This window comes from Diadema setosum, chromosome 11 (genome assembly GCF_964275005.1).
Source record: "Diadema setosum chromosome 11, eeDiaSeto1, whole genome shotgun sequence".
Taxonomy (NCBI): Eukaryota; Metazoa; Echinodermata; class Echinoidea; order Diadematoida; family Diadematidae; genus Diadema; species Diadema setosum.
The window spans coordinates 7,378,808-7,394,626 of NC_092695.1; the positions used below are offsets into that span (position 1 = coordinate 7,378,808).

At 40.9% G+C, this 15,819-nt stretch overlaps 1 protein-coding gene across 1 annotated transcript in view; it reads right to left on the bottom strand.

The window, feature by feature from the left end:
• LOC140235096 (TBC1 domain family member 15-like) overlaps positions 1 to 14,397 on the bottom strand; it is a 42,672-nt gene extending 28,275 nt beyond the window's left edge. The window contains exon 1 of the mRNA XM_072315133.1: positions 13,917 to 14,397. Coding sequence (XP_072171234.1) covers positions 13,917 to 14,286 — 370 coding nt within the window. The 5' untranslated portion in view covers positions 14,287 to 14,397. The remainder of the gene's footprint in view (positions 1 to 13,916) is intronic.
• Positions 14,398 to 15,819: the final 1,422 nt, after the last annotated feature.

Sequence of the window (15,819 nt, forward strand, 5' to 3'; positions counted from 1 at the left end):
CAAAAATCAAGGTCAAAGGTCAAAATTCTGTGAAAAGTTTCGAAGCCCTCACCTAGTGCCATCACATAAAGCAAACGGAATCGAAATCGGGCTAGAAATGGCGAAGGAGTAGCATTTTGTAGCAAAATGTACAATATAGGTCAAAGGTCAAGGTCAAAGGTCACAACTGAAATTCTGTGTAGAAGTTTTAAAGCTCCCATGTAGTGCTATCATAGAAAGCAAACAGAATCAAAATTGGCTCATAAATGACAGAGAAGTAGCAAATTGAACATTTTGATCACACACGGACGCACACACGGACGGACGCACGGACGGACGGACGGACGCACAGACACATTCACATACGGAGCCCGTTTCATAGTCCCCTGCTCGAACTCGTTCGGCGGGGACAAAAATGCAGTTAGACCATCTGGTCATTGGACGAAACGAGATGTAGCCAAACTGGGCATTGGACCAAGTGAGAAGTAGACAATACGGGCATTAGACAAAATTGATGGCACAGTGTAGACCAAGGGTGCGTTCGAGCGCTCTAAAGCGAACCAAAGCGTACCGTACCAAACTGTGCCAGTTTTGGAGCGTTCGAGCGCTCTGTTGAGAAAGCGTACCTCACAAGTTATTTTCAGAAAAGGTCACGCATGTTTGTAGCAAGAATGTCATTCATCTGGCGCTTGAACTACGTACAGCTGTCCTGAACAAAGAGAATGATGTCTTTGCATTGTGACGTAGGCGCATGATATGCACATGCTTTACAATGAACTTTTGGTACGCTTTTGGTACGCTTTTGGAGCACATCGAGAAGTGGTCCACTTTTGGCTCGGTACAGTACGGTACGGTACACTGATCTTTACGAGCATTCGAGCGCTCCTCTGGCGCGGGTACAGTACGGCACAGTTCGCTTTAAGGAGAGCGCTCAAGTGAGTTTTAGTCGTAGTGGTGTTGGACAAACTGGGAAGTAGATAATCTGATAGCAGACAAAGTGGCAATAAACTGAGATGACCTGTCTGTTGGTGGGGGGAGGGGGGCTCTGTGACTGCATGCCAGTACTACATGTAACTTTTGTTATTTAGATGATTTGTACAAAAAATTGGATTGTTACTCGATAGAAAAGTCTGTTATTTGGAGAATCTCAAGAATTAATTTTCACAAGTTTCATAATACACATTTCAGCTTGCAGGCAAAGAGCAATCTATAGAACATACTACAGGTAAATTACAATTTGTAAGAGACTTTTCAACAGTAATTACATACTGCACAAATTTATAGCCCAATATACTATACATGAATGTAAAATCACAGAGGATTATGGAGGGGATAGTACGCTGTATGTACTAATTGTGTACATTTACATGATCTTTGACCTCACAAACTCAAAAATATCTTGTCTTTTGCATGCTGCGTATCCTGTTGTCAGGTTGATATGACTAGGTCAGAAATTATGAAGCATCAGAGATTGATAAATAATGATATTTTACTGATCACATGACCAGGCAATGTCATAATTTGAGAAATTTTTACTCCATGAGGAAAGTGCTATTCATAAATTAATCTACTCTCGGAAGGAAAACTTAGGATAAAAACCACTTAAAACACTTGAGCAGAAGCAAAGACAGATGACATAAGTTACATATCATTTTTTTTTTTTTTTTGGACAGCTTCCACAAGATTTTACAGGTATGTGTTTGCTGGTATGCTATCTTTTAGCTGTAATACCAAGTGGTTTCACATTTAAACTAATGTCTATAATGCATGTGCATGCATCACATATTTCCAACTGGACATAAAACAAAGTTGTGCCCTTCATGACTTTTCAATAGGTAGACTCACATGAATATTCATGTTCAATAGAATTGTTTAAGTCTATAGAATACATTACTTTGGGGTTTGTAAACAGTATTATCATTCCCACAATGCACTGCAATCTGGAATGACATTCCCAAATTCTGCTGCCAACATCAGAGTTAATGGTTTACTCCTAGTATTAAGGTACATTGTACATAACCACTTCCTTTGCACACTGCATCAGACAACTACGTGTACAGCTGTATATTCCAAGGGCTGCCAATATACTGTAAAAGTGGAAATTTTCGCGCATTTCGCGCAACCCAAAACTAGCGCGAAAATAAAAGCACACGAATATTTTTGCGTGCCATATGTTCCAGTAGTTGAAGTCTTGATTCCGCGGAATTAAAAACATGCGAAACTCTTCTTTCCCCGCCGAGCACGAAAAAATTAGTCGCGCGAAAATATCCACTTTTACAGTTGAACAATATTGAACTCGCAGGGAGATACTAGTGTATTACTGTACATGTACATGCAATACAGCAGGTAAAGATAAGGCATGAATTAGGCAGATTTTATTTTCTGAATCTGTAATCTGGACAAGAGGAGACATCTAACTTTTCAGAAATTCTAGCTACACTGTACAATGTAAGTACTGCAAGAATCAGTAAGACTGGGCAGCTCTGTAGCCCCCCCCCCCCCCCCATTTCTGTCATGGTCTTGTGACAGAGTCCAAATCATTAGCAGCACTTGGCACAGAACAGCCCTACAGCCCTATCCAGCACGAAAATTAAGGAGGCAGTGTCTTAATTATTCTTGGTGGCTGAATTTCAGAAATTGTCAAACTCTGCTGACTGAGCTGCTTGATGATGTTCAAATGCATGGAAAAAAAAAAAAACCTCCAGACAGCATGCAAACATTTTGAGATTATGCTGAACACACTGTCAAGAAATCTATGAACAAATATTGGCATGCTAATAAACCAACCACTGAATGGTCTATTCTAAACTCTACTGTCACTGAGAAGAATGGAACCAGAGTATTGTTAATGTGCAATAGTAACTCACCCAGATTTTCACACTATTGAATCATTTAGCATAGTTCAACCCTATGGCCCGAATTAATGAAAGTGGTACAAATGAAACCATGGTTTAAACCATGGACAATTTGTATGGAGCGCCAAGTGTCGCATGGCCTATTTTGATACAAAATCAGTCATTTCGTAATGAAATGACAACATGACAACATTTCATCGACGACATGAACGAAATGAACATTTCGTCAATGAAATGGTCATTTCGTCAATGAAATGACTGATTTCATAACGAAATAGGCCATGATGTGACACTTGGCGCTCCATACAAATTGTCCATGGTTTAAACCATGGTTTCAATTGTACCACCTTTGTGAATTCGGGCCTATGTATCTGTATGATTTTTCATGGCTTCATTGTTACACATCAGATACTCTGGTAGCTTGCATGTACACACAGCTCAGCTTTTTCAGACTGGCAACAGTGAAGCCTGCTCTAAAGGTCAAAGTTCAAAAAATATGAACATGTCAACCTGTCATGTGACCAAAGAGTCATTGTTGCAGTGCTCCCTAGTCCTATGGCCCTAAATTTCCTAAAGTATCTTTTCTCTGTGCTTGGAAACAAAATGTCATATCTTGTGACAGAATAACAAGTTTTTATGTTTTGAGGGGACAATATCAATTCGGTGTTGTGATTTATCAGGTCGTCACCAAGACTCGGCTCAATCACATCAAGAATGACACCCAGATGCACGATACTGAAGTATCAGAATTGAAAGTTCACAAAACAGTTGTCCTTTAAGGTATTGTAAGCAACAACAACAGCAACAATATCACACCAAAAAAAAAAAAAAATGAAACAGATATCTTGCTGGTCCCTCAACTTCTTGGTCAATGGTAAAAAAAAAAAATGGTAAAGTACACATAACAATATGAAAACAAGGATAGATTATGTATCTCTGATGAAAACAAACCGATGACAATAAATGAAGGACACTGCATGAAAAAAATGATTAATAAATCACATACTTTTCATTTTGATATCATTTAAAGATAATAAAAAGTTCTGGTACCTCAAAAAGTGTCCTTGAATTTCCTTGTCTTAGTTTGTGTTTCAGGTTAAAGTACCTTTCATATAACTAACACTGTGAGACTTACTCGCCCCAAAGTGCTCTCATGTCTTAGTAATCATACAATTAACTGCGACCAGCAGCCCCATACGCATAGCGACCAGCAGTCCCATCCGCATAGCGTAATCGGGCTTCGCATTGTAGCATTCAGGATCATGACAGATTTAGTATCGCAGGGTAAATGTTAACTTAAAATCCCAAATTCTTCAATTTGAAGACTTACCAATTAAGTTGAAGTATTGAAAACAGGCTTCGGGCCACGTTTGGTTCTGCCTATAGTCCCTTTCTGTTCGAATTGATGACTGAATGTGACTCGGTCGACAGGACCTGAGGAGAGCTACATACAGTACACTGAATACCACAGCCAGTGCATGCGAACACATCACATGCAGCCCGCACACAAATTTCAAATCCATGAACGGATAAGATGTTTGTGTGCGCATGCGCTGGCCATGGTATCTAGTGTATGTAGCTCTCCCAAGGTCCTCTCGACCGAGTCACATTCAGTCATCAATTCGAACAGAAAGGGACTATTGACAGAACCAAACGTTGTTCGAAGCCTGTTTTCAATACTTCAACTTAATTGGTAAGTCTTCAAATCGAAGAAATGTTTGGATTTTAAGTTTTAAATTTACCCGCGATACTAATTCTGTCATGATCCTGAATGCTACAATGCGAAGCCCATTACGCTATGCGTATGGGGCTGCTGGTCGCATCTAGCTATGCGTACAATGGGCTGCACCGGGCTGCACGCTGCGGGTCGCAGTCAGTGGTTTCGTACAGTATTTATCGACGCTGTACAGCGTTGGCTCTGGTACGAAACCATTATTGCATGATTACTAAGACATGAGAGCACTTTGGGGCGAGTAATTCTCACAGACAACGAACTTTAACCTGAAACACAAACCAAGACAAGGAAATTCAGGGAAGCTTTTGAGGTACCAAAACTTTTTATTATCTTTAAAAAATGCTACATTGTATCACTCTGTTATGTATGATTATGCACTGTTGGCTTGCCATAGTGTGGTTGCTATGACGACGGGCTCCGAATAAATGATGGCTACTAACGGGACGTGTCCGTGTCCATTGTCGTTTGTCACATAGTAAGAACGCAACAAAACTGGCGACGAGGACGGGATATTTGTGACATTCGACTCTCTAAGTTGTAGGGGTGCAGCTAGCACAATGGCGAGTGCAAATTTGGGGCAGAACAGGGTATTTTTGCCACCGTTTAGTTCCAGCTACGACGACACGGAAGACTGGGACTGTTACGTCGAGCGGTTCGAACTTTACCTATTAGCAAATGGGCTCGCGGTGCCTGATGAGCCAGTACAGAGCGCACGCGATCGCACAGAGGAGCGGGACCTAGCATTAGCAAAGCAGGTCACTGCCATGTTCTTACATTCTATCGGACCGAAATACTACAGTCTTGTACGAGACTTGGTAGCACCAGCCACCCCACAATCGAAGTCCTATAACGAACTGAAGATGGTTTTGCGACGCCATTTGAAATCGACACCCATGGTTGTAGCGGAGCGACGAAAGTTCATCCGTCGTGATCAAGCGCCCGACGAGTCGACGAGTGACTACGTGGTTCAGCTGAAACATTTGAGCTTGAACTGCCAATACGGGGACAAGCTCGATGAACAGCTTCGCGATAGATTCATCAGTGGCATTTCCCACGAGCCAACTTCGCTGAAGTTAATGGAAAAGGCAACGGAAAACCCCAGACTTTCGTTCAGAGAAGCGGTAGACTACGCGCTACAGAGAGAAACAGCAGCGGGAGAGGCCCGTGCTATGCGGAACCAGAGTTCGCGGAATGGCATCGGAGATTACAGCGGCGCTAGACCAGGAACCAGGACCAGCACCACTGTGAACGCGGTCTACGGTAAGCCGCACGGTTCTACAGGCAGCGGTAACCGCGGGAGGAAGGAACAACGCGAGTGCTATCGTTGTGGGAGGAACCATGCACCTGATCAGTGTTGGTTTAAGTCAGCAACTTGCAGATGCTGTCAGAAGAAAGGACACATTGAAAGGAAGTGCCGGAGTAAGCCAAAACCGATGAAAAATCAGAACAAAGAACACACAGACTCTAGATCCAAGACTAAGTCAAAGAGTAAAGGAAATGACGGACAGAAAAGGAAAGGTGGTATTCATAATGTAAAGGAAAGTCGTGAATACAATGATATGTCTGGAAACAGTGAGACTGAGAGTGAGCGTGATTGTTCTGACAAAGAAAGTGATGTTGAGTACGATCGCACTATGTTCAAGTTGAGGACTGAGAGTAGTTCTAAGTTTAGGACTAGGTCCAGTTCTAGGACTGAGAGTGGTGCTATTTTGGCCCCCATTGAAATTGAAGGTAAATTGACACAAATGGAAGTCGATACAGGGTCAAGTGTAAGCATCATACCACTGTCGTACTATGAAAAGCATTTGTCCCACTTGAAAATGGACCAGACTGAGAAGTCGTTTGTGAGTTTCACAGGAGAAACAGTTGAGCCTGTTGGTAAGGTCCAAGTCCAGGTTAGGTATGGAACGTACCAAGGTAGACTAGCCCTGTATGTACTGGAATGTACAGAGTACATGTTGCTAGGTCGTGAGTGGTTAGGAGTAATACCACTAGACTGGAAGTCGTTAGTCCAGACAAGTCTTGGTACTAGTACATTGGACCAGAAAGTGAACGTGCATAGGCTAAGCGATCAAGTAGTTCAGAAACACGAGAAGCTATTCGATGGACAGCTAGGTAAATTGTCCCATGCAAAGGCTAGCATAAGGGTGAAAGATGATGCTACACCAGTCAGGACTAAGCCCTACAAAGTCCCGTATGCACTAAAGGCAGGGGTAGAACAAGAACTAGACCGATTGGAGAAGTGTGGTGTACTTACACCAATAGAACACAGTGAATGGAGCACAGGCATAGTGCCTGTCCCTAAGAAAGATGGAACAGTTAGGCTGTGTGGAAACTACAAGTGCACCGTCAACCCAGTGCTTAGTTCAGTGGCACCACCCAACATAAATGTCGATGACATTTTGTCAAGTCTGAGTGGAGGAGTAACTTTTTCGAAGTTAGACCTAGCCCATGCCTACAATCAAATGGAACTAGATGAAAACTCCAAACAGTACTTAGTACTATCAACACACAAGGGTTTGTTCAAGCAGAATAGACTAGTGTTTGGGATTACCACAGCACCGGCAATTTGGCAGAACGCGATAGATCAGGTTTTGCAAGGATTACCGGGAGTACAGGTGTACCTAGACGATATTCTCGTTACGGGTAGTTCGCAAGAAGAGCACATGAGAAATTTGGACGCAGTGCTCACGCGCTTAGAGCAACGCGGTCTGAAGCTCAAAAAGGAGAAATGCGAGTTCGAGTGCAACTCTGTGGAGTTTCTAGGACATCGTATAGATGCGCAAGGTGTACACACTGTTGAGGAGAAGGTGAAGCAGATTGTGAATCTCCCTAGACCAACTGATGTGTCGCAGTTACGATCGTACCTAGGGTTGTTGAACTACTATCGCAAGTATGTTCCAAATTTAGCGCACGTGATCGCCCCGCTCACAGATCTTTTGAAATCTGATCGGAAGTTCGCTTGGAGCGAAGAAGCAGAAACGGCATTCAAACGCTCGAAAGAACTGCTGCAAGCGTCAGATTGTTTGATCCACTATGATCCACAGTTGCCGATCTCCATCGCAACGGATGCGAGTCCGATAGGCATAGGCGCAGTATTGTCGCACGTACTACCAGACGGAACTGAAAGACCGATACAGTTTGCGTCCAGGTCGCTCACGAAAACGGAAAGAAAATATCCTCAGATCGAGCGAGAAGCGTTAGCAATCATATTCGCGCTTCGCAAGTTCTACATGTACATCTATGGCCGCAGGTTTACGCTTATTACCGATAATAAGCCGCTCACAGCATTGCTAGGCCCGTACAAGAGTTTGCCTACATTAGCAGCGGAACGCATGCAAAGATGGGCTATGTACCTCGCAGGTTTTGATTACGAGATACGCTACCGCACATCAAAGGCCAATGCAAATGCAGACTGCTTTTCAAGGCTACCGGACTCAAACGAGAAACGCGAAGGTCGTGAACCAGGAAATGTTTCGGTTTGTCATGTGGACATGCTACCGACAACACACGAGGAATTGCGTAATGCAACGCGCAAAGACCCGATCTTGTCCAAAGTGCTCAGATATACTTTGGATGGATGGCCAAAGCAGCTACCTACAGAAGAAAGCGAGCTAAAGACATTCTTCATGCGTAGAACAGAAATCACAATCGAGCAAGGCATACTCATGTGGGGAATGCGAATCATCATCCCTCACAAAATGCAGAAGGCAGTCCTTGCGGAATTGCATCAAGGACATCTCGGAGTAGTAAAAATGAAATCAATCGCACGAAGCTACGTATGGTGGCCGCACCTCGATTCCCAGATCGAGGAATGCACAAAGCGATGCGAAACATGTCAGGTTGTGCAAAATCAGCCAGCGCAAACACTCTTACATCCATGGATTCCAGCGTCCAAACCGATGGAAAGAATCCATGTGGACTTTGCCGGACCATTCGAAGGTCTCACCTACATGGTCATAGTAGACGCATACTCGAAATGGCCAGAGGTATTCATCATGCCGAGTATCACATCAGAGCGCACCATTGATACTCTCCGAAGCGTATTTGCTAGGTATGGACTACCACAAATCATCGTAACTGACAACGGAAGTCAGTTCACCTCCGCTGAATTCCAAGAGTTTGTACACATGAACGGCATAAAGCACAAGCGCAGCGCACCGTACCATCCGAGTACAAATGGTCAAGCAGAGCGTTTTGTCCAGACACTCAAACAGTCCATGCGCGCCTCAAGATCTGATGGAGGATCTGCACAAGCGAAGCTAGATAGATTCTTGCTGGCCTACCGCAATGCAGCACATAGTGTCACGGGGGAATCACCTGCTTCACTCTTCATGAAAAGGCAGTTGCGCATGAGACTGGATAACTTGCGTCCTAACATCGAACGTCGATATGCTGAACAGCTGCATTACCAGGCATCTCTCAGAGATAAGCGCAGCAAAGCAATCAAAATGCGCGAGTTTGCAGTAGGACAATCCATACTCGCTAGGGACTACACAGGAAAGCGTAAATGGGTCCCGGGAGTGGTTGTAGAGAGAGAAGGTCCGCTCATGTACAAAGTACAAGTACAAACAGGATTTTGGAGAAGGCATGTAGATCAGTTGCTTTCTAGATTAGAAACAGAAGAAGACTCACAAGATCAGAGTCAGTTAGGGAACAAAGAGTTTGATCCTACACGAGACCCAGACAGTTCAAGACCCAGCAGGTCTGTCTTAAGGGACACATTTGTCTTGCCTAGGTCTGTAGAAGAACATCCCTTGGGTTCTCAAAACACACCAGTTAGAGTACCTGAAACCTTATGTCAACAAGACACCGTAGATACTCAGAGTGAACCTGATGTACAAGGAGCTGAAGTAGAACAGTCTCCTACGCAAGTGTTGAGAAGGTCTCAGAGAAAGAGAAAACCACCAGATAGATTTTCTTTCTGAATAGAGGCGTAGAGGAGTTTGACACGAAGAAGGATGTTTAATCACAACTCAGTGATTAAGGAGTTAATTTTGGTGTTTAAATCATTCAGATGATTGTTGTTTCGATGTTAACAGAAAAAGGTGTTATATTTAGCTGGATATGAAGTAATATCCCGAGGTTTTTGGTTAAGTTTAGTAGTTTATGTACATACATTATCAGCAACAAAACAGATTACAGATGTTTTGTATACAAGCAAATAAGTAACAACGGAATTACAAATGTTTTGAACAAGTATTCTGTGTCAGTTGAATGGACCATACATGTATATCCATTGCTGAAGATATTGAACTGGTTACATATCGCATATCCACTCACCCCAAAAGTTTGATACAGTAGAAGTTATTCCGAATTTACATAGCAAACTGAGCATTGAGCTTATAATGTGACATTATTCATAAGGAAACGAATAATGCTATTTACTGGTTCTTTTACAGTTTTGTGATAATCAGGATCATTATACATACTGTGGAAAAAAAAAAGATAACTCAAACAACACGTGGAAGTTGAAGTTCATGTACTTTATTTTGTATGTTACAGAAAATATGATGTGAAATGTATGCATACAATTGCTGGAAAACAGCTTGTTTCGGTTAGTTGTGAGCAGTAGCCAAAAACAGAATTTTGTTATTATGTAAAGGATACTTTTTGCACTTTTTCGTCAACAAAACAAAAACGGAACAACGTTGCTGAAGTTCAAGTGACATTTGATTAGGATCACACAGTTGTGGGCTATATTTGTAAGTAAGAGACAATCTTTTTTGTGATGTCATGTTCTAATAACATGGTACTGCAGATGTACACAACATTGTATTATGGAAACCCTCACACCGGATGTCAAAATACATTTTTGGATTGGCAGGGGGGAGAGTTGTTATGTATGATTATGCACTGTTGGCTTGCCATAGTGTGGTTGCTATGACGACGGGCTCCGAATAAATGATGGCTACTAACGGGACGTGTCCGTGTCCATTGTCGTTTGTCACATAGTAAGAACGCAACACACTCCAACTTGGTATTACTGTCACTGTTATAACGATCAATATGACTGATTGACAATTTAAGTGACTTTTTTTTTCTTTTTCTTTTTTGACAGCCCACTTTGGCTGTTCTAGGGACCACTGTTGTTAATTATCCATTATCAAAACCAGTGTCATCATCATTATTAGCAGGAATATCGAACAACATACACTGTAAATATAGCATTCTTGCCTGTGTAGATATACCTCTCACTACATACACTGTACTGTCAAAATCAATCTGATACACAAAACATTGTAGATTTGCAATAAAAATCATTTTTCTGCTGCAAAATTTGTAACAATGACAAAAAGAAAAAAAAAGACCAGTTGGCTGCAGACATTCCTAAACAGTGTACGACAGACATGAGGAGGATGAATGCTCTGGCTATAATTTCATGATTTAACATAAAACTACATGTATCATGTGCATCACTCACTAGCTTTTGAAACAGGCAGAGGCCTAGAGGTTGATCACTATTAAATTTATGTCAGGTAGCCCTCAAAGGAAAATGATACACTGTACTTCACCATGTAAACAGGGCAACAGGGTAAAAAGTGGGGGTAAAAAAAAAAAAAAAAAAAAAGAAAATAGGCATTGTAAAAATTTATTTCAATCCATACATGCAATCAATTGTCTCTTACAGCTGTATGTTAAATCTAAAATACACTGTGTACAAGGTCTACATGTAAAAACTTCCTCTTTTCTTCACTTGGATGTGAAGGTACGTAAGGTACATAAGACTCTGTGTTTAAGATAATGAATAAAGGTATACGTATGAACAGACAGAGCAGCGGAAGTTCCATTAAAATCAGACAACTAATGAGGGAAATTATACAATGTACTGGTACATTAGTACCTGGTAGTTGGTTCAAGCTTAACATGGAGTAGAGTTTCAATTGTGACCCGCTACAACAAAAGGATCCTAAAGTCACTGACGGCCGAGCCAAGAAAATCGAGTTTGAAGTCACATCATCAAAATTGGTCAAGTCAATTGGATTTCTCTTTTTGGCATAATTTTGTAGTCTAATGTTTTGTCTATCATCTGCCGAAATTTCGAAGCTAAATGATCAAAGGAAAGGCAAGAAATAGGCATTTTTCTGGGCCATGATTTTCTGACTTTAAATGTGACAGAAACGTGTCCGAAGATTTGGATTTAGCGCCGCAGCTAGACTCCGCCCCCAGCAACGAGGAAGTGATCTTATTGGTCATTGCGTGGCATCCTGATTAGCGATTGGTCGTGCATAGACCGCTGGCGCTAAGCTTGAATGAACATCGCGGAGGCCGCTAGGAGCATGCCTTCTATTGTCAAGCGGTGAAAACTGTCTCGCCTCCCCTTGATCATGATAGCGTCTGAAGAAAAACTTTGAAGGCGTTTTTCTCGAAACTCTGATTTCCTCAACCACTTGACATGCACTAATAAAATCATCGATATCTCCGCAACCAAGTACTTTTATGAGTTGTGCTATATATGAAATTAAAGTAGAAGAGTAAGGGAATAACGTCATGCCATTTTCAGAAAATTGTGCTCCCCCGACTTTCGGATCCTTTTGTTGTACCAGGTCACAATTAAATCTTTTAACTACAGAATGCAATAAAAGTAGTAGCTGCATACTGTACACATTACTTCTTAGAGTGCATAACAATTGTACAGGCAAAGATATGAAGGTGCCTACAACCAGTGCTGCAGATATAATTAGAAGCAGTGTGGTTTGGATTACAGAGAACATTACCAGCCTTTATACAAAATGTACTTTCTGAATGCTATTGAATGAATGGCTGATACTCAATTTCCATTATCACTCAATATCAGTCACAATGCAATAAGTCACTTCATGTCATGTCTGCATAATTAATGGTGATTAGCAACCATCTCCCATATATCATGACAATGGTATGCTCTACACAGCTGACATGGGGTTTGGTGGTTGGTTGTGTATTCAGATGTCGTAAGCCTGGAGTCTTAATAAATCAGTCATGAGTAAATACACAAACATAATGGCCATACAATTGTATGACCATGAACTATTGTACACTGTACATATGGCAGTAGTACCAAATGTACACAAGGGATAACCTATCAACGTCTGAGGTAATTTTGCTGCAGAATTTTGCATCATCTTGTCCTCAGTGAATTTACAATTCTTGAAGATGAAACTGGTTGACTTCAATAAACCTGTGAAAAACCTTGCTAATTCGAGATACAGAGCTATAGGATTATCAAAAAATGCCAATCTGATATGAGGATCAATGTTACATATTCACTAAAAAAATCAAGAAGATTTAAATAATTTTTGCAACTTTAAAGCAAACAATGGCATGCTCACTGATATTTAGCAAATTATGGCTCACATTCAGAGAAATTTTTTTTTTTTACATTGCACACTGTATTTTGCATTATGAAACAGTACTTATGGAAATAATAGCAAAAATGATAATATCAGACAACACCAAACCATAATGTGGTTTCTGTGACACTATGGATTATTTTGAGAGAAACTGAGAGAAAACTGCACTTCCCGGTCAATTTGACTTTCCGTCAAATATAGTAAAGTGAAACAAACTACAGTTACATGTAAGCTTCTACTATACACAAATTTTTAGATGAGATGCAGTCACCTGTCCATAGAAAAAGTATCTAGTGGTCACCTGTGGTATACTGGCACTTTTATGGCCATTGAAGAATCCCCTCCCCCAACCCCCACGCCCAAGAGAAAAGGAAAGTCAAACTCTGCCTAGCAAGTAAGCCACCTGTCTAGATAACACTAACAGCCATGCAGTTACTTTTTTCAGTTTCCCTTGAATGGCTGCTATCGACAAGATTGATCGATACATCTTTAGTCCATAATGATAATAGAATACTTCAACAATCACATCCCAAGTATCCCTCTCCTTTGATCTTTGTATACAAAGACATCATTGATAAATTCTTATTTCTTCCTTGTGACTTGACATAGAAAGGAAAATTTTGCAAAGATGCATTGTATGGAAAGAGATTAATGTATATAAATGTAATTTTTACTGTAGTTTGAATGTGATTGCGACCGTCAAGATGTTGCTATGCATTTCAAGCAAATTTCAGTGTCTGGCTAGGGAAACGAGTATTGCTCGTCAACATGTCAACTTTCACATAGAGTGGATTTTTTTTAATATTTTTTTTTTATAAAGTGAGGCTGGAGATTTCATATGAAACTTTTTCCATAAAGGATAGAATCTGACAGACACAATTGTCCTAAGTGCTACTACTAGATTTCATTTTGAGTACACAGCTTTATTATATTACAATACTATGTGAAATAGTTAAAGTAGGGCCATGATTAAACACTTTTATTAGTGTCAAAGAAATCAAATTAATTTTATACCTCGGAACACAGCCTTCCTGAAGCCATGCTCGTCCACCAACCGTCCCTCCTTGTCAAAGAACGTTTCAAATTTCTCCCTGTCAAGAGCTGGTCCTCTGCCACTTCCAAGATTGTCATTTGCTATCACCTCAGGTGTCCAGTGATCAGGCAGAACCTGCTCGAAACTTGGATCAAAACTACAAGTTCTCGTGACATACGTGGCCGTAGGGATTGCCTCCACAGAGTCGTAGTCACTGCTTGGCCCCTGCGACGCACTGTTGCTGTCCGCGGCACCCAGGGTGTCCGCTTCGCTCCCAGCCCCCTGACCCGTCGGGCTGGCACGATTGAATTTCACCTTGAAAAATCCGTCGCTATTTTTGAATAGAGACATGGTATTGCCGTTGTTGACACTTTCAGCATCCTAACAAGCACATTTCCACGAGATCAGTCTGTCCCCCATAGTAAGTATGATGCGCGTTAGTAAAAAACAAAGAGGTATTCAATCAACTTTCCCTCATTTTGTATTTTTTGGCGAGAACCAACTCCGAGCCGACGTACTTGCAGTATGCGCTGTGCTATGCTGAGTATACATGATATCGATATCCCGTGTATAAATGGACGGCGTATTAGAGTTCCTTGGTTCTTTGGTTTCGGATCGGGTGGTGGCGTGACGTGCAGCAGCAGCTGATAACGTTTTGGTGATGATGATATTGTAGCTTGCCTCCCTCTCTCAACCACCGGACACCAATTTGAGCCAGCATTACAAACACACACCTCGACCTCAAATGGCGCCACGAAGATGAAGTCATTCTTGTAGTCTGACGTAAACTTGCAGATATAGGTCATGACATAAACCGGTATACCGTTTTCTGGTACACATAGGTTTTAGTGATAGGTTTTAGTCTATTCCTTTGAATTCCCCTTTCTTCTTTCTCTCATTCGTTCTTTCCGTTCCTTTCCTTTTTCTTTTCTCTCTATCTTTTCATGTTTTTTTTTTTAATGCTCATATTCCATCTCCCTACATTTCTCTCTCGCACAACTTTCTTCTTTCAAGGTCTTTTCATTTTTCGAACTGTAAGAATCAACAGAAAAGTGCCAAAAATCATATAGGCCTACTAACAATTACATCCTTAGATGTCTTACATATGTTTTGTAGAGAAAAAAAAATTGTAGCATTTATAATATGATGACCACATACAACACATTATGATCAAAACTGCAAAATTTTCTAGATTGATATATGCATATCCATTATCTTTGAAATACAAAAGTAAAACTTTTGAATTCATCTGTTTACATTCTCATTAATGAGTTTTGTGGAAAAAAACGAACACATCATGACAATGTCTATATATAGTTGTATGATGTCACTATATGTGGTGATTTAAATGCATTTCCAAAACATAAAATTCAACATGCAGTGCCGGCATTTTCTTTACATTTCTTTACTGGCAAACAATTTGTGATGACTTATACACAAGCTGTTTGTATGAGTGTGTATTACATGTGTTTGAATGCAGTGTGTGATCGGTATTAGGTTAGGTTTATATAGAAGCATGAAAATATATTAGTGTATCAAACTTTAGACTATGGTCAATCACATTTTTGTGCATAATATATACACCTTTTGAAGTTATTATTTGAAGTATATAGATATTGGAAAGAAAGCGCGCACTCTGGAAAAGTTTGAGCTGAGAAAAGAGGCTGTGAAGTTCAGGGTCTATTCAAGTGCCTAATCTTTTCTCAGCCGTGCTACCCGTGCCATGAATGAGACAACAAACTTGATGTAAACCATTGTAGCAACAATGAAGGGATTATCAGATTAAGCTGAAATTGAGCATGCTTGATTAAAACATTCTATTCATAATAAATATCAACTTTCAAAGCAGTAGCATCATCTTTTCAAAAGTTATTGGAGAGTTGA